The following is a 24,312-nucleotide window of genomic DNA, read 5'->3' on the forward strand; positions in this document are numbered from 1 at the left end:
TTTGCTGGGACTGCAGAAAGTTTAATGGGAGAGAGGGAGTGAGAGAGGGAGACAGGAGAGAGAGATTGATTTGAACTGGACTGGAAGGAATGAGATGAATATTCCTGGTGGAAAGGAAAGAAAGTGCCATCCTGACTGAGGAAGGGGACAGCGAGTGTGGTAAGTGCAGTGAAAATACAGAATGTGTGGTGGAGATCAACTTTTGATGCCTTGCTGAGAAGTTTAGATGTGATTCTATAGAAAACAGGAGGGAGGGTAGGGCCCAAGGACTTCTGGGACAATGGCGTATTTTGAATATTAGGCAGGAGACAGTAGATTCAGGAGTCGCTGTTTGAATGGCACATTTTTTAAAAAATATATTTATTTATTTGGCTGCACCAGGTCTTAGTTGTGGCACACAGGATTTTTCCATCTGTTGTGGGATCTTTGACTGCAGCATGGGAACTCTTAGTTGCAGCATGTGGGGTCTAGTTCCCTGACCAGGGATTGAACCCAGGCCCCTTTCATTGGGAGCACAGAATCTTAGCCACTGGACCACCATGGAAGTTCCCTAGTGACACCTTCTTGACAAACCCTGCAGGGAACCTCATACAGCCCTCTACCCCTAGTGGCCCATCTATTGCCGCACTTGTCAGGCTTCGCTCAGGATGCTCGTTAGCCTAGAAGACCTTCCATCTCCTTTTCTGACTGCTGACAACCTCTTCATTCTTCAGGACAAAACTGATGCAAATGTCAGCTCTTCCATGAGGCCTGCACTGGGCCTCCCCTCTGTCCTGTGCTCCTCCAGCCCTTTGTAATCTATTTTATTCTGTGTTCTACTGGAGATTATGAAGAGCAGGTCTCTGTTTCTCTCCACTCCTCTTTCAAGTCCCTTGAAGACACAGTTCTCTCTTTCAGGTCCTTAGGAGGCAGTCCATTAAGTGTATTGAATTGGACTCAGTTGAAAAGCTGTTGACTGGCCCCGCCACCCTCCGCCAAAGGATTGCGGGGAGCCTCCTATCCCCATGCAGCCGCACGAGTCCAGGTCCCTGAATCCATCACCCCCACTTGCGTCTCCTTTCCTACAATCACACATTCCCTCTCTGTGCCCAGCCTCAGTGGAGCATCCCCCTTTCTGGGAGACACGAAGCAGGAAACGCTGGCAAATATCACAGCAGTGAGTTACGACTTTGACGAGGAATTCTTCAGCCAGACCAGCGAGCTGGCCAAGGACTTCATTCGGAAGCTTCTGGTTAAAGAGACCCGGTAAGAGGACAGAGAAGAGAAGGGCACTGGCTTCTCAGGTCCTGACTCTCTCCTGCCACTTCTCCGACAGGCATGCCAGCCTGTCCCTGCTTTGCCACAGGCTGTCATCGACCATTGCAGTCTGATCTGGGCAGGTGCTGAGGAGTGTGAACTGGCCAAGACTTGGCTTGCATCTTGTTTACTCAAGTCTTTCTCATTTCTTTTCCTGCTGAAATGCAAATAACCATGTGTGTGTGTGTGTGTGTGTGTGTGTGTGTGTGTGTGTGTAAGTCAGTCTGAATTTTTTTAGATCTCTTTATTTTTTGCAGTTTGTCTCAAAGGTACCTGGAACTAGAATTGGTTAAAGGAAAGGGGCAGGGTTTTTAAGACGATTCAGGACGGGAGTGGGGAGGGTGTCCAGCCCAGAGGGGTCAGAACAGTGGGAAAATAGGAGACCTGCTAATGCCACCCCTTCCTCAGGGCTCAGGGTAAGCCCCATGGGTGTGTGATCAAAGGAGATGGGCAGGGAGTTGGAGGGTGCTGGTGCCCAGAGGATGGATGAGCTGAGGTGGGAGCAAGGTCCTCACATTCTGGAAGGCCATGTCCTTTTGATCCCCTAGACTTCAGAGAGACATAGAGTAAGGTCCTCTAAAGTGCAGTGCCTGGTTTCGCTGTTGAAGGGCAATGGTAGGAGGTATTGCCCCACCTGGGTACAGGGAAGGGCAGAGAAGAGATCTGGAAGGCAAACAGGAAAACAGAGACCAAAGTTTTCACAATGGAGAGCATTTAGGACTCTCCAATAGTGTGGGGTTGGGCCCTGCAACCCTGAACTAAAGATGAGGTTTTATATAAGGTCATTTTACTGAGAGGTCTGCCCACTGCTTTCTCTAATGTGCAGGAGATGTAGCCAGTCCCCCATCCACCTCTGCATTCCTTATGATTCTAGTTTGATGGCAGTGGTTGAAGGATGCCAAAAAGCAGGTCTGAGAAGAGTGAGAATGGAGACTTCTGCTCTCAGCTTCTCATGGATCATCACTGTTTTCTGATCTTCATTTAGGAAGCGGCTCACAATCAAAGAGGCTCTCAGTCACCCCTGGATCACGGTAAGCGCATGGTGACGAGTTTCAGCAAGCAGGTTCCTGCTCTGTCGCCAGGGATGCCTGGGCCAGATGCAGGGGACCTGTGGCAAGGCCTTTGCTTGACACACTGACCCCTAAGCACAGATGAACGCTAACTGGGGGTCTCCAAGGGTTTGGGCTTGTTCAAATAGGTCTACGAGTTTAAGTTTCTATGTCATATGTTCAGGTGACTTATGAAAAGAAACTTTCACAAACCTCAATTGAAATCTTTGCTCTTTGGGTGATCTTACAAACTGTTCTTTGTCAGAAGACTCGTGTACGTGCTAAGTCGCTTCAATTGTGTCCAGCTCTTTGCAGCCCTGTGGACTGTAGCCTGCCAGGCTTCTCTGCCCGTGGGATTATCCAGGCAAGAAAACTGGAGTGGGTTGCCATGCCCTCCTCCAGGGGATTTCCTGACCCCGAGATAGAATCTGCGTCTGTTACATCTCCTGCATTGGCAGACGGGTTCTGTACCACTGGCGCCACCTGGGAAGCCCCTGTCAGAAGACATGTCAGTTATTCTCAAAAAAGAAATCAGGACTCCTCGGCTATAGAGAGGGATCAGCGACAGTTGAAAACCTCAGATTTGTAACCAGGGCTCCTTGTTTCCGACTTTCAAAGCGCTGAGTTAAGGATGACTCAAACCAGTCAGTGGCTTCCTTAGGCACCTGGTGACCTCAGAGAATGGGCCGCCCAGCTGGAGGCCTGCTGGGGGAGAGGCAGTCACCCCTCAGGGTAGTTCTGTTCTCTCTGGGGAGAGTGGGGCACAAAAGTGACTTCCTGCCTAACCCACTTTGTAACTGGGCTTCTGGCTGCTGGGTGTTCAGAGGGCCTGGCAGACTCGTCTCAGGAAAGTGCAGGTGATAAGCACTTTGGCAGGATGGGAATCAGGGGAGCAGGATTCTGACCCTGGTTCTGCTGATGGATGAGATGTGCCCTTCCAGGAACATCAGCAGACCTCCCTTTCACTTAAATTGTTAAGTGGGAGAGCTGGCGAGGGTGATCTGAGGGTGCAGATGAGAACGGGCAGAGGTCCACAGGAGCTGGGAGAGCAGAGAGGGCCGGAGTGCCCTGGAGAAGGCCGGGTTCATTGACTCAGTGAAGGAAGGGGAAGGCTGAGGGCCTTCTAGGTTTGAGTGAGGAGCTGGGGAGTCTGGTGGGCTGTCTCTTAGCTCAGCATGTTAAGTGTTGCTGAGGCCCAGGGAGCCCACAGGCCCTGATGGAGAGAAACCCCAGCTTCCCCCATTGGCCATGGCCTTGCACGCTTCTGCTCTGGAATGGATGCTTGCACAATCCTGGCTGTAACCTGCTTGACTGTGCGAGTACCCTTAAATGCTATGTGTGCAGAGACCCTCTCTAATGACCGTGGACCACCCTGCCCTGAAATGTGTGTGCAGGCAGCACCCTGTCCTCCTCGACCTTTCTGATGGTCTGTGGGGGTACTCATCCCGCCCTGGTCCTCCCGTGGCCTGGCGCATGTGGTGAATGCAGAGACAGCTCGAGTGCCTTCCTCCTGCACCTTGGAGCAGATGTCAAATTAACTCTGGCCCTTCTGTCTAAACACCCACCAGTCCAAAGGAGAGATCAGAGCCCCAGAACAGCACAAGGCAGAGCCCAACCAGCTGAAGACCAAGCGCCTGAGAGAGTACACCCTCAAATGCCACTCAAGCATGCCCCCCAACAACACCTATGTCAACTTCGAGCGCTTTGCCCGTGTAGTCGAGGACGTGGCTCGGGTGGAGCAGGGCTGCCGGGCCCTGACAGGGGCCCATGACACCATCCAGGACGACGTGGAGACCCTGATCTCCATCTACAATGAGAAGGAGGCTTGGTACCGGGAGGAGAGCGAGAGAGCCCGGCACGACCTGTCTCAACTCAGGTATGAGTTCCGCAAGGTGAAGTCCTCGAGGAAGCTCCTACGAGAGGACATCCGGGCCACAGGATCCCGCCTCGGGGCTGCAGCCAGGAAGCTGGACCACCTGCAGACACAGTTTGAGACCCTGAGGCAGGAGCTCTCAACAGACCTCCAGTGGCTCCAGAAACTGGTGGGCGGCTTCCAGCTGGAGAGCGGGAGTGTGGACAGCCCAGGTTCCATGTTCTGCCGGGACGCCAGTGAGTCTCTTGGGGAGCTGCTCAACAGATCATACAACGAGGAAGTCTTGGCCAGCTTGAAGCTCTGAGCACCAGCCTCGGGTCACTAATGCATCCTGGATGGTTTGCTGAAGCCTGCTCCCAACTGCCCTGCCAGGCATCGACTCAAATCTCCTGCAGGGGTTGTGTCTGTAGCATAGCCTTCCACCTCCTCCCAGAATCCAGAACCATGGAGGGACTAGCTAGTTGTCCATTCTGTGCCTCCTCTCACCTGCCTGGTTTGTTGGAAGGGTGACTGGCCAGGCAGCCAGCCTGTTAAAACAATTGCTGTTGAATACCGCTCAGCATTCCCTTCTCCAGAGGGAGAGAGCTGGTCCTGGGGAGACACTCAGTAACTGATTTGTGATAATGGACTTGTTCACATCTCACTTCCCGCTTTATGGACTGCAGGTCTTGGGTACCATTTGAGTTAACTAGGGCTAATAGTCAGTCAGCTTGTTGCTTTCCTGCTGCTGATGGCAGAATTTTAAATTCACAGAGAAAAGATTACTTTTCATTTACATTGACAATTAACTTACCAAGCATTTGTGTTTGTGATCCTTAAAAAAAAAACTCTGTGAGACAGGAAGGTAGGTGGTATTATTGTTGTTGTTACTGTTATTTCCATGTAACTGATGAGGAAACTGACCTCCAGGGGAAATGACTTACTCAGGATCATTCACAGCTAGCTGATACAGATGAAACACAAGTCCAGAATGCCTGAGTCTAAGATGAGGTATATAGGAACAGATAGCTTTTGATGTAAAAATGCACTTTAATATTAAAGTTCAGATCCCACAGGTAAAATAAACAACTTCATGTATTTTGCCAGGTAATGTGGAAGCCTCATAACCTCTAACCGACTGTCCTAAGAAGTGTGTCTCTAGAAGGCAGGCAGTTTATTGTTCCCATCCAGCTCTTCCCTGTCTGAAGATCAGCCTGTGGAATAGGAAGGAAGGGGCAGCTTCTTGCCCTTCTCCACCTTCCCTCCTGTGGCTCAGGGCTCCAACCTTCTGTTGGGAATGAAGACCCTTTTCTCATGTTCCTAAGGTCTGAAGAGGGTGGACATTAAGACTGGGAAGCATGAGGCCCAGTGGTTCCTTCCTGACCACAGGCTGTGTGCACCCCTCCCTAAAGACTGGATCATCTCATCTCCCTCTTCCCAGAGGAGGAGACAGCCAGCCAGCTCACAGAGGCAGAGTGCGGAGAGTGGGCCCAGCGCCGTCCTAGAGGCTTGGGGGTGACAGAACAGATCATATCGTTCCAAGGTGCCTTCACAGACTCATAAACCCCCTTGTCAGAGAGGAAGGGTAGGTGTTATTCTGAATTTGGTGCTGAGGAAACAGAGAGGGTGTGATTTGCCCAAGATCACAGTAGTGGCAAAAGTAGAAGCCTTCCGATGGGGTCTTCTGCTTCCTTCCCCTAGCTGCCCCAGGCTCCAGGGGTTCACTCTGCTGTGGGGCAGGTTCTACCTAGACACATCCATCTATCCACTTACAAAGAATTGTTCAACACCTGTCAACTGCTGGGCATTTGTCCTGTCCCCAGGAATACAATGTTGAGTGAAAACAGGTGTGTTTCCTGCCTTCATGGAGTTTGCAGTGAAGGACTCCACGTTGATCTAGAACATTCTGCAGAGGTGGAACTGCAGCTGGGACAGATGCTATGAGAAGATTGCAGCACTGCAGGAGCCTGCAATGGGGGGTGACCTAGTCAGAAAGGGTGTCCCTGAGGTGGTGACTCTAGAGCTGAGATCAGCGAAGCAAATCAGAGAGAAGGTAGTTTTCTCCACAAGACTGTCATGCCAGGGCTCTGTGCTGGGAGGGGGCCTGAGAGCTGAAATTGCTCAGGCAGAAAGAAAGCTGGAGAGGAGAGAAGAGGAGTATGATGTAGATGTTGCTGGAAAGAAGGCAGGACCAGCAGGGCTTTGCCGTACTGAAGAGCTCTGTCTCCATCTCAAGGTCATGGGACTGAAATGGGTGCCCAGCAGTCAGCAGCCCGATGTCCTGGTAGGGGTGGGGCTGCCCAGGGAACAGCACAGATGGGACGTGGTTTAGAATGATCCCATGAAACCATGTCTTTAAAATCCTACCTCCTTTTCTATTACATGCTGGATCACTTCAAATATTATATATAATATTTGTAACAAACAGTTTTCATCAAGTAGAAGAAACCATATTTTCATCAAATGTAAGATGCATCATTATTTTATGACCCCAAAATAAATTTAAAAAGAAGCCCAAGATGGGAAGTCCAAGAGAAAACCCCAAATACAAAGCTGGGACACCCTCACTGAGAGGGGAGGTGAGAAATAAAGCCACCAGGTAGGAGGAGAAGGCAAGGGAATGTGTGCATCAGGCTTGACACTGGGTTGCTCAGTCGCTCAATCACATCCGACTCTTTGCAACCCCATGGACTGTAGCTTGCCAGGCTCCTCTGTCCATGGAATTCACCAGGCAAGAATACTGAGTGGGTAGCCATTCCCTTCTCCAAAGGATCTTCCCGACCCAGGGACTAAACCCAGATCTCCCGCATTGCAGGTGGATTTTTACCCTCTGAGCCACCAGGGAGGCCCTGACGCTGGGGAGAGGGGTGGAAAAATCCTCCCCTGAGAACAGGAGCCCGAGGTGGGTGGTATTCAGACAAGACTCCTTTCTGCATTTACACAATTAGTGGAATCCAAACGAACCTCAAGCAAAAAATCTAATGTTAAACAGTCTGAGGCTGGGTAGCGCTAATGGCTGGCAGAAGCAGTGTGGTCATCTCCTGGAGTACCTGCCTTCACTTCAGACCCATGGTAAAGATACAATGCCATTGTTTGAGAGATAAGTTCTGATTTCAGAGATCCAAAAATGTGTATCTTGGAATCAATGAAAGATGGCAAAGCCCTGTTTCCTATGCCCTGTCTGGGAGAATTGATATAAACAGCCCACCTACAATCTCTCCAAGAACTTTTCTGCCCTGTCACAGGACAGGATATAATCATCTGGCATAAGACACTGCAAAAATTAATGGTCCCTTTGGCCAGGTCAACCAAGTCAAGGGCTTTCCTGGTGGCTCAAGTGGTAAAGAATCCACCTACAATGCAGAAGACCTGGGTTCGATCCCTGGGTTGGGAGGATTCTCTGGAGAAGGGAATGGCTACCTACTCTAATATTCTTGCCTGGAGAATCCCATGGACAGAGGGGTCTGGTGGGCTACTGTCCATGGGAGCACAAAGGGTCAGACACGACCGACTGACTAACTCTTTAACTTGGCCAAGTCAACAGGTTTCCTAAGACAAGGAAGCCCCTGATTGAGCAACTCAGGGCAAACTTTCTTGTGAGGGTCGAAATAAAATGCAATAAAGGAGTAAGCTGTGGATGATGATTTAAATTAGGGATACTGGGAAAAGAGAGGGAGAAGTGGTTATTTTAGAATCCTAGCATCAGCTGCATGCTATCTGTGCTGGAGATTCTCAGGGGTGAGCCATCTGACAGCCTCCTTTTACAGCATTTTACAGGACAGGGTTTGTCTATAGTCTACCGGCCAGTCAGCCCTGGAGCTGACTGGAGAAGGAATCATAAGTGGATTTCTTCACTGTAGTAATCGTCCTCTCCATGATCATGTCCAGTTGTGGGTAGTAGAACAGACTCTTTTATTTAAGAGTTTCCAAAGACAAAGTGAAGTGAACTGAAAACTGCCCTCCAAGTCTTTCAGGGAAGTCAGAGGGGACTATGACCTTCCCTTGCCCCCTGGCTAGTCCAACGCCCATCACCCTTTGGCAGCAGAACCTGATGCCAAGGGGAGTCCAAGGAGTCTGGCGGAATGCCCAGCCAGAGGACCTGCTTGACTCCCCTCCACATGCCCACAGATGGCATTTTAACAGTGACATCAAGAACAGGGCAGAGCAGGGCCGATGGGGCAGGATGGGGTGTTTCATTGGCACCTAGACAGACAAAGGCCTCGTGGGGGTTGCCGCCCTGTGGGCCAGCCTGTGTGCCATCACAGAGGATCTTTTCATTCACCAGGCTGTGAATGAGAGGTCAGCTTCTGTGCTCTCTGCTGATGCCATCGCGGAGAGGGCAGGGTGAGCCTGTAACATCTTCCTGAACAGTGGTTCCCAAGAGGCTGGAGAGTTGGTGCCTGGGGAAGGCAGCAGCCTGTCCTGCTCTGGGGCAGACGCATGAGGCACACAGTCACCCAGCTTTGTGTTGGGAAGGGTGGAGATGGTGTGATGGTGATCCATGCTTCTGCAGAATCAGGATGATGGTAGCGAAGGGAGGGAGCAGTCATAATGGTGGGAGAAGCCAGAGTCTCCTCCGTGAACTCCTCTCCCCACACCACCCACCCACCTCTCCAGGTGATTATGAAGGCGGTGGCTCCCCACATCACTCCTTCAGGCAGCGCAGTGGTCCCATGCCAGAGAGATCTGGCTGTGTGCTCAGCTGTCATGCCTGCTGTCAGCCTCTGTACACATCTGTGGAACTGAATGGCCTTTTCTCCTTTGTCTGTGAAAACTCTTGGCCTGTGGAGAAGATTCTTTGCCCTGGAGAGGAGATCCAGCAGTGGGCATATTTGAGGAGTGGAAGCGGTCAGTTCTATGAATAAACACTGATTGTGTCCTGGCTCTGGAGGGAGGTGACAGATAAGGACAAGACAACCCTTGAATAAAAGACTCAGTGTCTGGGACAGGTAGGGCCCCAACCAACTGCAAGTGAGAAAGACCGTGGTGAGTAATAAAACAGGTACCTAATATTCCAGAAAACAGTAGGGAGATGAACTCTGAGGAAGGGTAAGGAGATGGCAGGGGTTTCCCAGGTGGCGCATGGTAAAGAACCCGCCTGCCAATGCAGGAGACATAAGAGATCAAGGTTCAATCCCTGGGTTGGGAAGATCCCCTGGAGGAGGGCATGGCAACCCATTCCAGTATTCTTGCCTGCAGAATCCCATGGACAGAGGAGGCCTGTGGGTGGGCTACAGTCCATAGGGTCAAAAAAGAATTGGATATGAATAAAGCGCTTCACATTCTCGAAAGTAGGTGGCAGAGGGCAGAAACAGAGGGCAGAGGGCAGAGGGCGGGTGAGAGGTATCTTCCGCCAACACTCCCCTCCCTCTATAACCTTGTGGGGAAGGTGCTAGGCAGAACTTGGAGGGATGGGATGAGCTCAGATTGTGGTCTGGAACCTAGAGCTGTTAAGTGGAAATTATAGGAGATTATAGAGATTCAAAAGAAGGAGAGTTTGTGTTTTTAGCTTTTCATTATGGGAGATTTTCAAACCTTGCATGGAAGTGTTAAGAATGGCTGAGTGAATTCCATGTATCTATTACCCAGCTTCAAAGTATTTTAAAGCAAACTTCAGACTCACTTAATTCATAAATTCTCCAGCAGGAATATCTTATAAGGTGTTACTTTTTACCATGACCGCTGCATCATGATTGCACCTGACAAAATCAAGAATAATTACTTATCACCATCTGTAATGCACAAGCCAAACTGACTTGCCCCCACTCTTCTCGAGGGTCTCCTGCTGTACTCAGTTCAAATCAGGATCCAAACCCAGGCCACATATGGCTGTTGGATATAATGTCTCCCAAGTCTCTTGTCTTCAGTATAAGAGGGAGAGTTTTTGAAGCTTTTCCTGGGAATGAGAAAGTTGCTCAGAAAACTGAATGTCCCGGAGAGAAGATGAAAAGGAAGAGCGTATGCATGCCGAGACCTGACTCAGAAAAGTAAGGCCGGGTCAGGCAAAGAAAGGGGCATTCTTACCCCTTTCCATTGGCATGCTCAGTAACAGGACAACCTGCGGGCACGCAGCCTCGCTGAAGCTCCCCCCACTCAGCCACAGGGAAGCAGATTCAGGCCTCCTTTCCTGGGTAAACAGAGAGGTAAGGCCAGCAGGCTCCAGCCAGCAAAACAATCAGCAAAAGGGAGAGCTGGAGATGCCACCTACAGAGCAAGGAGCCACTACAGAGGGAGAGGAAGGAGCAAGGCCCAGAGTGATCGTCCTGGGCAAACCAAGAAAGTGGGTGCTCAGGTGTCCCTGGCTTTCAGTGGAGGATAGGGCTGGAGGACTGACTCAGATGGAGGTTTGAAAAGTTGCAATCTGTTGGCAGTTTCTAGAGGAGGCTGGAAAACCAGCATTCTGGTCTTTATGCCTGGAAGGATGGCTGCTGCTTCATCTCCCCGCTCTGTGGATGTTGGTGCTGGCCTAGCTCGCCACAACAGACATTTTTTTAAACTGGAGGATAATTGCTTTACAATGTGTTGACTTCTGCTTACAACAATGTGAATCAGGCATAGGTATACATATAGCCTCTCCCTCTTGAGCCTCCCTCCCAACCCACCCCTGTTCCCACTCCTCTAGGTCATCATAGAGCACCAGGTTGAGCTCCCTGTGTACACAACAACTTCCCATTAGCTATCTATATCACATATGGTAATGATTATGGTTGGAGGAGGTTGGTTGTATGTGCTTAGTCGTGACCGACTCTTTGTGACCCCATGGACACAAAGGGGTCCCGCCAGGCTCCTGTGTCTATAAGATTTCCCAGGCAAGAATACTAGAGTGGGTTGCCATTTCCTACTCCAGGTAATGTATAAATTTAAAATTATATTCTCTCAGTTTATTTCACCCTGTTCTTGCCCCCACCATCCATGTACACAAGACCATTTTCTACATCTCTGTCTCTATTACTGCCCTGCAAATAGGTTCATCAGTACCATTTTTCTAGATTCCATATATATGCGTTAATATAAAATAATTGTTTTTCTCTTTCTGACTTACTTCCCTCTGTAAAACGGCTCCCTGAAGGACTTTTTCAGAGACATCTGTGTCCGCATAAACAAAACCTGACTTTAGCCACAGAGTTCTGTCTTCTTTTCTCCCTTCACATTTTTCTGTGACACTAAACATACTCCTAGGAGCCTAGTCAAAACTGCCCACACTGGTGTCAGTGAAGGACCACAAGGCTGAAAGACTTTGTTTGCAGAAAGGGGAGGGTCAGGAGAAGGTGGGACAGAGTCCATCTCCCCTCATACCCTCGTTTAATCCAAAGCGTTGGTGTCACATTCCCTCTGGAACTTGTGTCACTGCAGAATTTACATCTCTCTGACTTCAAGACCTAGAGACAGTGTCCATGTTTGGTGAGCCTCTTAGCAACCAACAAGGCCCATTGATTGGGAAAGGCCAGCCTGACAGGTTTATATGCTCTTCCTTGGAGTTCATGCTGTTTTGTGTAGAACACAGACAGGGTCCTTGAAGTGACTGCATCACCTCCCAGGAGCAGCCTGTGGGAATGGTCCCATGTGATATTGCAGTTGGGCGTCTCTGCTTAGTGGCTGACACTGCTGGACCAGTTGGAAGGTGGGATTCTCACTAACGGGATTCCCCTGGCCTGCATGTCGACCTTCCAACCATGGGGTTTAGCTAACTCTCCTGGCAAGGGAGCCAATCAATAAGTAGACAAGAAGGGGTCCCTTTGGTCCCAGAGTCCACTGATTCCAGCTCATCAAACTCTCCGAGTGCAAGAGTGTTCGCAGGATTAGACTGGAAGGTGAATAGCAGATATTTGTGAAGTTAGAGGTAGAAATGTTCTGTGGGGTGGCAGGATGCCAGTGACCTTGGGAAGGAGATACTAGTTGCTGGGAGGTACAGAGCAGGGGGATTAACAACAACTAAATAAATATAGAATAAAAGATCAGGTATCAACAGGTCCTGTGAAGAACTAGGGCAGAGGCACAGTGAGTTGCATAGGGCAACCAATGTGCTATTTTATATAGGGTGATCCTGAGGAGGTGACACTGGGGCACACACCTGAATGAAATGACAAAATATATACAGTAAGATCCTGAGACCTGAGGTTCCTGTACTAGCAAGCAGACCCGTGCAATGAAAGCCACAGGGATAGGAAGGAGATGGGGAGAAAATCAGATGAGAGAAAGACCCAGATGATACAGGTCTTGGGGTTCTTGGTGAGCTTGTTGGGTTCTTTTGAGAGTGCCTGGAAGCTGCTGGAAGGCTTTGATGCCAGGAAAAAGCAGGATCAGGACAGACCAATTTGTCCTCTGCCCTCTTTCACCACTCTCTTGCAGGGAGGACCTAACCCCAGGGCTTGGTTTGTGAGGGGGAAGAGACAGTTAAGGAGAGAGTTGAGAGAGCAGGATATGAGCTGATGGTGCCCTCAGAGACCTCATCCTTTTCTCTTCTCTCTCCTCTCTGCCTCCCTCCTTTCCCTCCTCTCTTCCTTCCTGTATTCTTTGGACCAAACCACTGTGTCCCAGTTTGGGAGGGTGAGTAAGCCTCTGGCTCTCTCGCCTCCCCTCTGTGTCAAGGTGGCATGAACTCTCCTCCATGCTCGCTGACCTCCCCAGGACTCCATGTCTCACCTCACTGGCCCCCCAGGTAGAGCTGTGGGGAGTCAGGGTGTCATGACACACTTCTGCGGTCTCACAGCTGGGTGGACCCAAGTGCCTGGGCCTTGTGTTGGTGGGAGTCAGTAGGTCCCAGGTCCTGGGACTTGGTTCTGATTTGATTCTGCTGCAGCTCGGGGAAACAGTTGACCCATACAGTGCTTCCGCACCCACCTTCTTAAGCTCTGGATCAGGAGTGGGGCATAAGGAAACACTGATAGACATGAAGGAAATCATTCCTGATTGGCCACTAGTGGGAGATGACTGTACTGCGGAGCTGACCGAGAGAGGTGCTGTGTATACTAAAGGAGCACACATGTGTTTGGGTCATGTTGGGAGAGACATTGTTTCTTGGAAGTTATCTTGGAAGAGGTCATAATTGAATAGGGCTTTGAAACACACAGAGGCCTTCCTGGAGGAGGAATGTTGGGTGAACATGGAAAGAGCCTCCTGCTAGAAAATGTCAGGACCAGAGCAGTGTGCACCAGCCATATGCACCGGCTTCCACGGACATCTGGTGCCATGATGACAAATAAACAGGCATGGAGGTGTGCTCACAGTGTGGTTAGGAGACAAGACCAGCATCAGGAATCCATGAGCAGCCTCACTCACTGAGATCACTGAGGTGCAAAAGGAGGCACTGCTTTGAGGAGACTGTCAGAGCAGAGAGAAAAAATAAAGCTGGATGGGACCTTTTGGATGACCCTGGGTGGTTCATATTCTTGAGGTCACGGAGTCCTTTAAGAATCAATCAAAGCTATTGACTCTTCTCAGAAGAAAAATATGTCTGTACCTGTACACTAAGTTTTTAAAAATTGAGATATAATTCACATACTATAAAATTCACTACTTGAAAGTGTACAATTCAGTGCTTGTTAATGTATTCACAAGGTTATACAACCATCATCTCTATCTAATTCCAGGGCATTTTCATCACCCTAGAAAGAAACTTTATAACCTTTCATAGTCTTTCTCCATTCTCCCCTCTCTCCAGCCCTGGCAACTACTAATCTACTTCCTGTCTCTGTGGATTTGCCTATTCTGGATATTTGGGGCCTTTTATGTGATTCAGTTCAGTTCAGTCACTCAGTCGTGTCCGACTGTTTGTGACTGCATGGACTGCAGCACACCAGGCTTGTTTATGTGATTAGAATTATATAATATGTGGCCTCCTGTGTCTGGCATCTTTCACTAACTATATTGTTTTGAAGGTTTATTCATGTTGCAGTATGTATTAGTACTTCATTCTTTTCATGAATGGATTTTCCATTTAGTTCTTCCATTGTATGGATAGAGTAGGCTTCCCTGGTGGCTCAATGGTAGAGAACCTGCCTGCCAATGCAGGAGACACAGATGTGATCCCTGGGTTGGGAGGATCCCCTGGAGAAGGGAATGGCTACCCACTCCAGTATTCTTGCCTGGAAAATCCCATAGACAGAGGAGCCTGATGGGCTACAGTCCATGGGATCACTAAAGAGTCAGACACAACTCAGTGACTAAAACAACAACCTGGGTAGACCACAATTTTTTTTGTCCACGCATCAGCTGATGCACATTTAGGTTGTTTCCACTTTTTACCTGTTATAAGTGATACTGCTATGAACATCCATGTACAAGTTTATGCACTAAAATCTGCAGATCATTTCAGGAGATTCATAGAACCCCTGAAACTCATCTCTTGAATTCTTGAATTAGGAAAACCTTGTTTATGAAGAGGCAGGAATTCATGAGGGAATGAGCTCCTTAAACTGGAGTCCATTAAATATGTCCACTTTTTAATATCAATTGACTCTAGTACTCTTGCCTGGAAAATCCCATGGACGGAGGAACCTGGCAGTCTACAGTCCATGGGGTCACAAAGAGTTGGACATGACTGAGTGACTTCATTTTCTTTCTTTCTTATATCAAAATAAAGCTATTTTTGAAATAAAATCATTTTTATAATGATGGAATGGAGAAGACAGGAAGGCTATCAGTAATTTATTACTATTTACTGAGCAACTCTAAGTGAGGCACTTCACATCTCACAGTCATTTAATCCTAAATAACCCTGTGACACAATGTTATTCATCATCCCCATATTACAGATGGGAAAATTGAGACTCAGAGAAGCCATGCCAGGTTTCTCGGAGAAGTCAGAGCTTAAGCTGAGCCTTGACTGCCAGACAGTGAAAGAAACTACACATCCCATCTCCTCTCGACCCCCATCAAGGCCCCTATTTCCTCCCATTTATTTTTAAGTGGAGTACTGATGCCCCATCTGCTAGCAAGGCACCCATTTTGCTAAGCCCAGAACTGACCCAGTGCACGGTGGTGTCCTGGACTGCCGTACAATGAACCTTCCCCAGAGGGCCCCCTGCCTCCTGCTCTTTCCCTTTGTGGGGGGCAAGCCTCCAGTCCAGCCAGTGTGCCCATCTGGCTGTGGTAATAATAGCTCAGGGGCGCCCTGGGCCTCTCTGGAACAGCAGAGATTCATCTGGAGCCCTTGGTGTGAAGTCCTTCTGTGTGTGGTGTCCAGCAGGCAGGTCCCAGGGTCAGGCTGAGGGTGGCATGTGGTCAGGGGGTTAGCTGCTGTCTGAAGCCCAGTGTCCGCCACCACGCTCTCTGCTTTGTCTCCCAGCCGGTGGACAACCAGCAAGCCCTGATACGCAGGGAGTCTGCGGTCAATCTGGAGAACTTCAAGAAGCAGTATGTCCGCAGGCGGTGGAAGGTGGGTCAGGGTTGAGGGGCGGGCGCGGGGGGCTGAGGTGGGTTCCTGGTTCCTTCCAGACCCCTCCAGGCTCTCTGCACTTTCTCACCTGGCAATTCCCCTCTGCTCCCCCACTCAGCTCTCCTTCAGCATTGTCTCCTTGTGTAACCACCTCACCCGATCCCTGATGAAGAAGGTGCACCGGAGGCCGAACGAGGACCTGGTGGGTAAACACAGTGCTCTCTGAGGGTGTAGCCTTGATCTGGGAGGGGGTGTGGGGAGCAGGTGGGGCTTAACTGATTCCAGCAGGCTCTGCACCGTGTGATCAGCAGAGGCTGTGTTCACGGGCGACCACTGGGGTGGTGCTGGAAGAAGGGTGCTCCAAGGTGGGGCTGCATGAGTCTCTGGAGGATCTTGAATCCTTTCCTAATGGGCTTTAGGAGGGACTCTGCTGCCACTCCACAGCCCCGGCTTCCCTGGAGGACCTGTAAGGCTACAGGTCCTAGGGGCTGCAGGAACTCTGCACAATGAGACTATCACGGGCAGGCAATCCAAAGTCAGTTCCTGATAATCCAGGGATCTGCTTTAGAATGAGAGCTTTACATTCATTTGCCAATTTTTCCACTTCTGCTTTGCCTTTGATTACCAATAATAATATTTAGATGATATATTTGATTAGCCTGTTGCAACTTTATGTGCATTTAAAATGGGAAACTTATAATGTCAAAAGCATGGCCTCTGGAGCCAGACTGCCAGGATTCAAATCTGCCACTTACTAGCTGTGTGACCTTCAGGAAATGACTTAACCTCTTTGTGCTAAATGAAATCATTTGTAAAAAGGGGTTAGCAATAGTTCTTACCTCATAGGGCAGTCATGAGGATTAAATGATGACATATTCTTAGAGCCTGGCATTTTAAGTGCTTGATGCTTATTAGCAGCTAGTATTGTTTAAAATCCTCTTGTAGACTCTCAAGTGCAGTGCTGGTGCTCCCAAGTGCAGTGTTAGTATTGTTGCTGGTCAATGGTCCCTGGCAGACCCTCCTCACAGCTTACCGAGTGTGGTGACGGCCTCTCGAATGGCCCAGGTCAGGAGAGAAGGTGACTCCCTACTCAGGAAGAGGCCGTAAGGCAGCAGCCTGCCTGTCAGCCCTGGGCAGCCTCGGGGCACACAGCACTTAGGCTACATCCCAGGTCTTGGCACTGCCCCTGTGTGCCCCCCACCAGCCCGAGCTCTTCTTGAGCTTGGGGAACTGGAGGACTTATGGCTTAGAGACCCATAAACTGTGGGCTTTGGCCAAACTGTGTTCCTTCTCTGGCCACATTCCTCATCTGCTATAAAAGGGGACTGGAACAGCTTCAACTGCATGCAACAAATTGTGATAAATTCTCTTTTCATTTTTATTCTGTTACAAATATTTTCTAATTTTCCTTGTTCAATACAACCATCATTTAAAAGTGGACTTTTAATTTCCAAATACATAGAGTTCTTAATGTTAAAAAAGAAGTGGGGAGGGGGACTGGACTTGCTCCTTCTGAGAATCCCTGTTAATCACAAGCAGATTGTCACCCAGCTTACTTTTTTATTGTTTGGCTCTGACTCATGCTAAAAAGTTGCAATTCAGCAGAGCTTGAGTTATTTTTATTGTTACAGCCAGGCTAGGTCCAGGATGTATTTGGCTAAAGTTGATCTTGACCTTGAATTTCGAGCTGGTTCAGGCCAAGGGAAAGAGATGGGGCCCTGAGTAGGCACACGGCTGACAGCATGCACACCTCTCAGGCTGAGTTGGCCTGATACAATGCTGGCCATTGAGAAAGAGAAATAGAGAGTAATTGAAAAGAATGTAAAATTCTTTCCTAATTTTTGTTTATGTGTGAACATTTAAATTAGTTCTCTTTTTACTCAAACACACAGCACCTGATATCAACCCAATGGCTCACCCTCTAAGTAGAAAAGAAATGGGTCCCAGACATCTATTATACAGCTTTCCCAAAAACATTTTCCTTAAAAAAAAAAAAAAAGGAAAGAAGAAGAAAAATAGACACATCCTTTTGTTTAGGAAGCATTAAAATTTAAAATCTGAGGACTTCTCTGGTAGTCCAGTGGTTAAGACTCCATGCTTCCACTGCAGGGGACATGGGTTCGACCCCCCAGTCAGGGAATTAAGTTCATGCATGCCACAAGTTGTGGCCAAAAAATTGGGGGAAAAAATACAAAATAGAAAAGCTTTAAAAATAAAAAAAATATATATATATATATATATATAAATAAATAAAACTGTACATCTGACAACAGATTTTTCTATGATTTGCATAAGTATTTCTCAATTAATACTTCTTTCAATAGTTTTAATTATTTAAGTAGATGCATATGGAATGAATGAAAAAGGCGCGGTGACTTCCAGGGTGGCGGCCTCTGCTCTGGCTTAGCTATGTAGGAGCTGATAGAATCTGCTTTACTCTTTTTCCCTTTCATAAAAAAAGGAGCACAGAAGCCGTTGGCCCGGAAAGACTACATTGCAGGACTGGCTAAAGGTGCAGCCTAAGCCAGTCAAAGAAGAGGGGGTGAGGTGACCATCGAGCCTGGGGAGGTCCTGCTAGCCCTCCTTCATTCTCTGTAGGCGAGGTCAGGAGACCCATCCACTGACCAGCTAGCCAAGTGGTCTTAATTATGTGGCAGCCACAAAGGACACCAGATATAATTTTCATGATTATCATTTGGCCTCTTCTGGTGCCTGACTTCCCCTAGAGGCTCTGCCTGCTTTCCTTCCTCCTGGAAAGGCGGCCTGCAGGCAGTTGGCCTGGCCCCGCTTCAGGGACCTCCCCATCCCTCTCTCTTCCACCCCTGGTCTCTGGACAGAGCAACAGGCTTCCCCTCCATGTCCACCTCCCTGGTTGACAGGCTCCTGACTCAGGTGCATCAGCCCAGGTTGCCCAGCATGACCCCGTTTTTGGCATCTTCTGACCTTCTTGCTCTGGGTCTCTCTCTTTTTTTCTTTTTTTCCCAGAGGAATTGTGAGAGTGACACGGAGGAGGACATCGCCAAAAGAAAAGCCCTCCGCCCCCGGAGGAGGAGCAGTATCTCCTAACTGACCAGGCTCTAGGTGGCCACCAGGGAAGCCCAGGCCCAGCAAGCCTCCTTTCTCTGCAGACTCTTGGACCCTGCTTGTCACCAGTGCCTGAGCATTCTGCAACCCTGAGCACTTTGCAAGAAAGATGGGCATGCAGGATTCAGAGGGATTTGTGGGGGATCCAGGAGATCCTGGGAGCTGTGGCTATCTCCTATGGAGGAGACTCCAACATTCCCAAAGCCCTTAATTCTCCATAAAATGGGCTTTCACCTGTCTGCCCACCTCAGAAGCTGGGATGGGATGTGACCCTAAGAAAATGATGTAGATGACCATCATCACCATCATTATGGGTAAAGGTCAGATTTGGGCAGCTTTCCTTGCAAGATGAGGGAGTTCAGAACCAGCCTGGTCAAAAATGATACCAGGAAGACAGACACCTCACCCGTGGGCAGAAGATACAGAGTGAATGTTGGGGTGTGAGGGACCAATCCTGTGACCTCCCAGAACCCACATGGAGTCAGCGTGGCATGCCGGCCAACTTATCAAACCTCCTAAAGCAGCCCATTGGCAGCCCACTGTGTTGTCATTTTTTTCACTTTTATTAAACTTCTTGTTTACCTGATGCTCAGATTCTTCTTGGGCTATCTGCATCTGATTTTCTTTAGCTCGGGTGTCTATGACTCTGGGGAGCACCCAGGGTTGGGGTGCTGAGTGGATAGCACCTCAGAAGGTCATATTGAACCACCTATTCTGGACTCAGAGTCCCTGCCTTCTTCATCTTTCCCTAAAGGTGTGCAGCCCAAGAAAACCAGCCTGGATGCCAGCCTAGAATACCTGTGTCCCCTCTGCCACAGGGACCATCACCTCTGCTGGTACCACAGAATATTTGGAGAGAGATCTTCAAAGAGGTAGTTAAGGAAAATGAGGTCATTGAGGTGGCCCCCACATCCAATATGACTGGCGTCCTTATAAGAAGAGAGATCAGAGGAAGAATGTATGAAGAGACAGTGAGAAGGCGGCCATCTGCAAGCTGAGGGGAGAGGCCTCAGGAAACCAACCCTGCCAAGACCTCAATCTCAGACTTCTGGCCTCTGAAACTGTGAGGAAGTCAATTTCTGTTTTTAAGCCACCTAGATTGTGCTGCTTTGTGAAGGCAGCTCTAGAGAACTAATACATCTGCCCAGTGATGGCCAAGATAGGGGCAGGGGGCTTTTTGAGGATATGGTTGAAGAAGGTCAAAGAAGGACCTACAGGGAGAAAGGAGAGGAGAAAGAGATGGATTACCTGGACCCTTGAGTGAATATGGCTGAGAACCTTAACCACTAGGAGTTTGGACCCTGCTTTGTAGGCAGAAGAATAGTGGTGCTGACCAGAAACCCAAACCGGAAGAGGGGTCCAGGTGAGGCCCCAAGACTGAGAAAGTACATGGGAAGAGGTGGAAAGAAAAGGAGAGAGGTTCCGGAAGGTGAGTGAGGGGAAGTGTGCAGGAAGCAGAGAGGGAAAGAAAATAGAGGCGGAAAGGGAAGGGCACTGGGAAAGGGGAGGCAATCCTTTTCCATTGTCAGCAGCAGATTTCAAGACCGTTGTATAAGAGCATGGATAGAGCAGCCCTCATCCAATGGATGGATCCGGGGCAAAATGGCCCCACAGGATCAGAAAGTCAGTCCAGTTTCAGAAAAGCTTCCAGCCAGAAATGGAGTGACCTGCAAGCTTGTTGAAGAAAGCTCTGCTGTTGCCCTGTAGTTCCTAGACATCCCAGTTCTCAGGAGGATCCAGTGCCTCCCTCTAGCCTCTGGAGGATAGCCAAGGCCAAGAACCACCGTGTTCAGGGCCCCTTGGTCCTGGCTGTGGCTGGACACGCAAATCATCAGGGAGTGCTCTAGAACAGGGGCTCCCGGGAGCTGCCAAGCAGTAATAATGTGGTAGTGGGAAGGGGACTGCCCAGCTGCTAGGAAGAAGAGGAGTGGCTTTTACAAACCCAGTCTTGAGTTTCCAATCATGACCAAAGGGCAAGCCTTTTGGAACTTGTCGGCCCAACTACTGCATTATACTGAAGCTGAGAGAGAGGAAGTGACTAGTTCTGCTTCACACAGCAAATTTGTGAAAGTGCCTGATGAAAGCCCAGACTTCCTGATTCGTAGTACAGTGCTCATTTCTACAACTTGATGAACTTTGGGAGACTTTTCAGGAAATGGATGGACCCTTTGCTTTGGGTCATCTTAAACATGCTCTCATCTGTTCTTTACTGTTGCCTGTCTTGTTCATTTCTTTGAATTAGATGAAATGGTCACAGGGCACTGCCCCTGAGCAGGGACAGCTTGGTAGCCAGTCTCCATGGGCTGCAAGTCAGTCAGTGAACTGTTGTTTTTGGACTCGCTCTGTATGCCTGGGACTGTTCTAGATGGGGGGTTAGAACAATTAATAACACGGAGGTGACACCTCCCCTACAGGGGTTGACATTCTCCAAGTCCTGGGAATCTAGGACTCCATCCTGCCCACAGGCTGCTCCTCCCACCTCCTTCCCATCCAGGTTATATGAAGCCCTGTTGCCTGAGTCCTCCCCCACCCCCTCCGCCCACGCCAGCTCTCTGGGGTTCATTGGAACTCGCTGGGTTTCCTGAATCCCTCAGGAAGCACAGGGGCAAGCAGTGGGCAGAGGGGGACATTTGAGAATATGCACATCCTTTGAGGATGACTTTGATACCCAGTAGTCCGAAGGCAAGCACCTGTGCCCCCCATCCAGGGGCCTGGTCCCTGTGGCCTCTGGGCCAGCAGATGGCTGGTGCCCTCCAGGTGTGAGGAGGGTGGGGCAGCTGGCCCAGGGGGATCAGGTGTGCTGGGTTTGTTCTGAAGAAGGCTTCGCTCACCAGTTGATACCTCAGGAGACCACAGCATGCCCTGAGGCAGATGGAACATTTTTGGTGATGAGAGCTGTGCTCAGTTAAAAGGCAGTCTTCAAAGAGTCTGAGGGTACCCTGTGTCTGTGTTTGCAAGATGCTGTATTAATATTTCACAAATGCATTTATAAATATTTCAGTGCTCTGCATTTTAATGTCAATCTCACTGGCTTTCCTGACTCCAGATCTTAGATCTCATTTGCCTTTTCCACTAGCCTTTAATTTGCTGATAACCTTATTTTGGAAGGAGATGAAGGCCATATCAGAAGAAATGAACCACAAAATCTCTTTGAAAGGCAAGTAGGTAGGTACGTATGAAAAGAGCTAAACCGAGGACTGGGATAGTGTAAGAAATTTCATCTGGCACAGGCTTATAGAACTTTTCATCTGGTCCCCCAACTGATGTCATCCTGACATTGTTCGGTGCACTGTTGCTGCACCCCAAAGAATAATTGTCCCTTGGTGGGGACCCCTAAGAGGGTCCCATTCTAAGGAGACCTTAATAGGCTTTGATATTGGAACAGTTGAAGAACTATAAACAATGGTTAATTCACATTTCAAAAATCAGAAACACAGTTGGTGACCTCTCATTAATAGCTTCTGTTTTCAACCTTTTTCCTACTAGTTCCCTTTTTCTCTTCCCCTCCACCATTAGCAAGTCATAAATATATAGCTGAAGTATATGCTTTATTAATGTCTTTACTTTTTGAATAAAGTTTGTGTTTCCAGTTCTTAATCTAAAAAAAAAAAAATAGTTGGTTATATTATCTGGGGAGAAATAATTTTTTAAGCATTTCCTCCCACACTGAAGTGGTCCTCTACCACTGAGCTAAAAAAAAAAAAAAAATTGAAAGAAAAGCTCACAGTAATTTTTAAAAACCTGTTCTGCAGTAGGAGCACTTATATACAACATTTTAACATTTTATTTAATCTTTGTAACCTTGTAAGATAAAGGAGAGCTCCATTTCTAAAGATGAGGAAGCTGAGACTTAATGGAGTTAAGAAATTTGCATGCAATGAAACAGCCCAGTTTCGCCTACCTCCAATTCTACATCCTTCTCTACTTTTCCTAGGGAGGCAGTGTTGAGTGAACAAAACATCCCTGAGAACCAGAGACAGCATGATACTGTTTTTATAAAGCTCAAAATCTATACTATACTTTGTTTGGGAGTACATGCCAATGTAAAAAACAGTATTTTAAAGACAAGGCAATAATTACACACAAAATTCAAGATGAGGCTTACCTCCTGATGGCCGAGATGGGGAAGAGGTCAGCAGTGGGTGCTAAGCTGTTGGCAGAGTTCTGGAGAAATTCATGATGGGCTTACAGGAATTCATTTTATTACTTTGCTTTCAAGACCATCCCCATGGAAAAGAAGTGCAAAAAGGCAAAATGGTTGTCTGAGGAGTCCTTACAAATAGCTGTGAAAAGAGAAGCAAAAAGCAAAGGAGAAAAGGAAAGATATTCCCATCTGAATGCAGAGTTCCAAAGAATAGCAAGGAGAGATAAGAAAGCCTTCCTCAGCGATCAGTGCAAAGAAATAGAGGAAAACAACAGAATGGGAAAGACTAGAGATCTCTTCAAGAAAATTAGAGATACCAAGGGAACATTTCAGGCAAAGATGGGTTCGATAAAGGACAGAAATGGTATGGACCTAACAGAAGCAGAAGATATTAAGAAGAGGTGGCAAGAATACACAGAACTGTACAAAAACGATCTTCACGACCCAGATAATCACAATGGTGTGATCACTCACCTAGAGCCAGACATCCTGAAATGTGAAGTCAAGTGGGCCTTAGAAAGCATCACTACGAACAAAGCTAGTGGAGGTGATGGAATTCCAGTTGAGCTATTTCAAATCCTGAAAGATGATGCTGTGAAAGTGCTGCACTCAATATCCCAGCAAATTTGGAAAACTCAGCAGTGGCCACAGGACTAGAAAAGGTCAGTTTTCATTCCAATCCCTAAGAAAGGCAATCCCAAAGAATGCTCAAACTACCACACAGTTGCACTCATCTCACACGCTAGTAAAGTAATGCTCAAAATTCTCCAAGCCAGGCTTCAGCAATACGTGAACCGTGAACTTCCAGATTTTCAAGCTGGTTTTAGAAAAGGCAGAGGAACCAGAGATCAAATTGCCAATATCCACTGGATCATTGAAAAAGCAAGAGAGTTCCAGAAAAACATCTATTTCTGCTTTATTGACTATGCCAAAGCCTTTGACTGTGTGGATCACAATAAACTGTGGAAAATTCTGAAGGAGATGGGAATACCAGACCACCTGACCTGCCTCTTGAGAAACCTGTATGCAGATCAGGAAGCAACAGTTAGAACTGGACATGCAACAACAGACTGGTTCCAAATAGGAAAAGGAGTACGTCAAGGCTGTATGTTGTCACCCTGCTTTTTTAACTTATATGCAGAGTACATCATGAGAAACGCTGGGCTGGAAGAAGCACAAGCTGGAATCAGGATTGCCAGGAGAAATATCAATAACCTCAGATACGCAGATGACACCACCCTTATGGCAGAAAGTGAAGAAGAACTAAAAAGTCTCTTGATGAAAGTGAAGGAGGAGAGTGAAAAAGTTGGCTTAAAGCTCAACATTCAGAAAACTAAGATCATGGCATCTGGTCCCATCACCTCATGGGAAATAGATGGGGAGACAGTGGAAACAGTGTCAGACTTTATTTTTGGGGGCTCCAAAATCACTGCAGATGGTGACTGCAGCCATGAAATTAAAAGACGCTTACTCCTTGGAAGGAAAGTTATGACCAACCTAGATAGCATAT

The 24,312-nt window shown here is 48.2% G+C and overlaps 1 protein-coding gene across 2 annotated transcripts in view; it reads left to right on the top strand.

Annotated features, from left to right (window-relative positions):
• DAPK2 (death associated protein kinase 2) overlaps window positions 1–19,244 on the top strand; it is a 44,945-nt gene extending 25,701 nt beyond the window's left edge. The window contains exons 5-9 of one of the 2 annotated variants that reach the window (XM_020905003.2): window positions 1,093–1,245; window positions 2,282–2,327; window positions 15,485–15,574; window positions 15,693–15,776; window positions 18,560–19,244. In XM_020905003.2, coding sequence (XP_020760662.2) covers window positions 1,093–1,245; window positions 2,282–2,327; window positions 15,485–15,574; window positions 15,693–15,776; window positions 18,560–18,640 — 454 coding nt within the window. In that variant the 3' untranslated portion in view covers window positions 18,641–19,244. Of the gene's footprint in view, window positions 1–1,092; window positions 1,246–2,281; window positions 2,328–3,913; window positions 12,139–15,484; window positions 15,575–15,692; window positions 15,777–18,559 lie in introns of those variants that run through there. The other variant, XM_070469144.1, reaches the window with a different exon arrangement.
• The last annotated feature ends 5,068 nt before the right edge of the window (window positions 19,245–24,312 follow it).

This window comes from Odocoileus virginianus, chromosome 6, assembly GCF_023699985.2.
Source record: "Odocoileus virginianus isolate 20LAN1187 ecotype Illinois chromosome 6, Ovbor_1.2, whole genome shotgun sequence".
Lineage (NCBI taxonomy): Eukaryota > Metazoa > Chordata > Mammalia > Artiodactyla > Cervidae > Odocoileus > Odocoileus virginianus.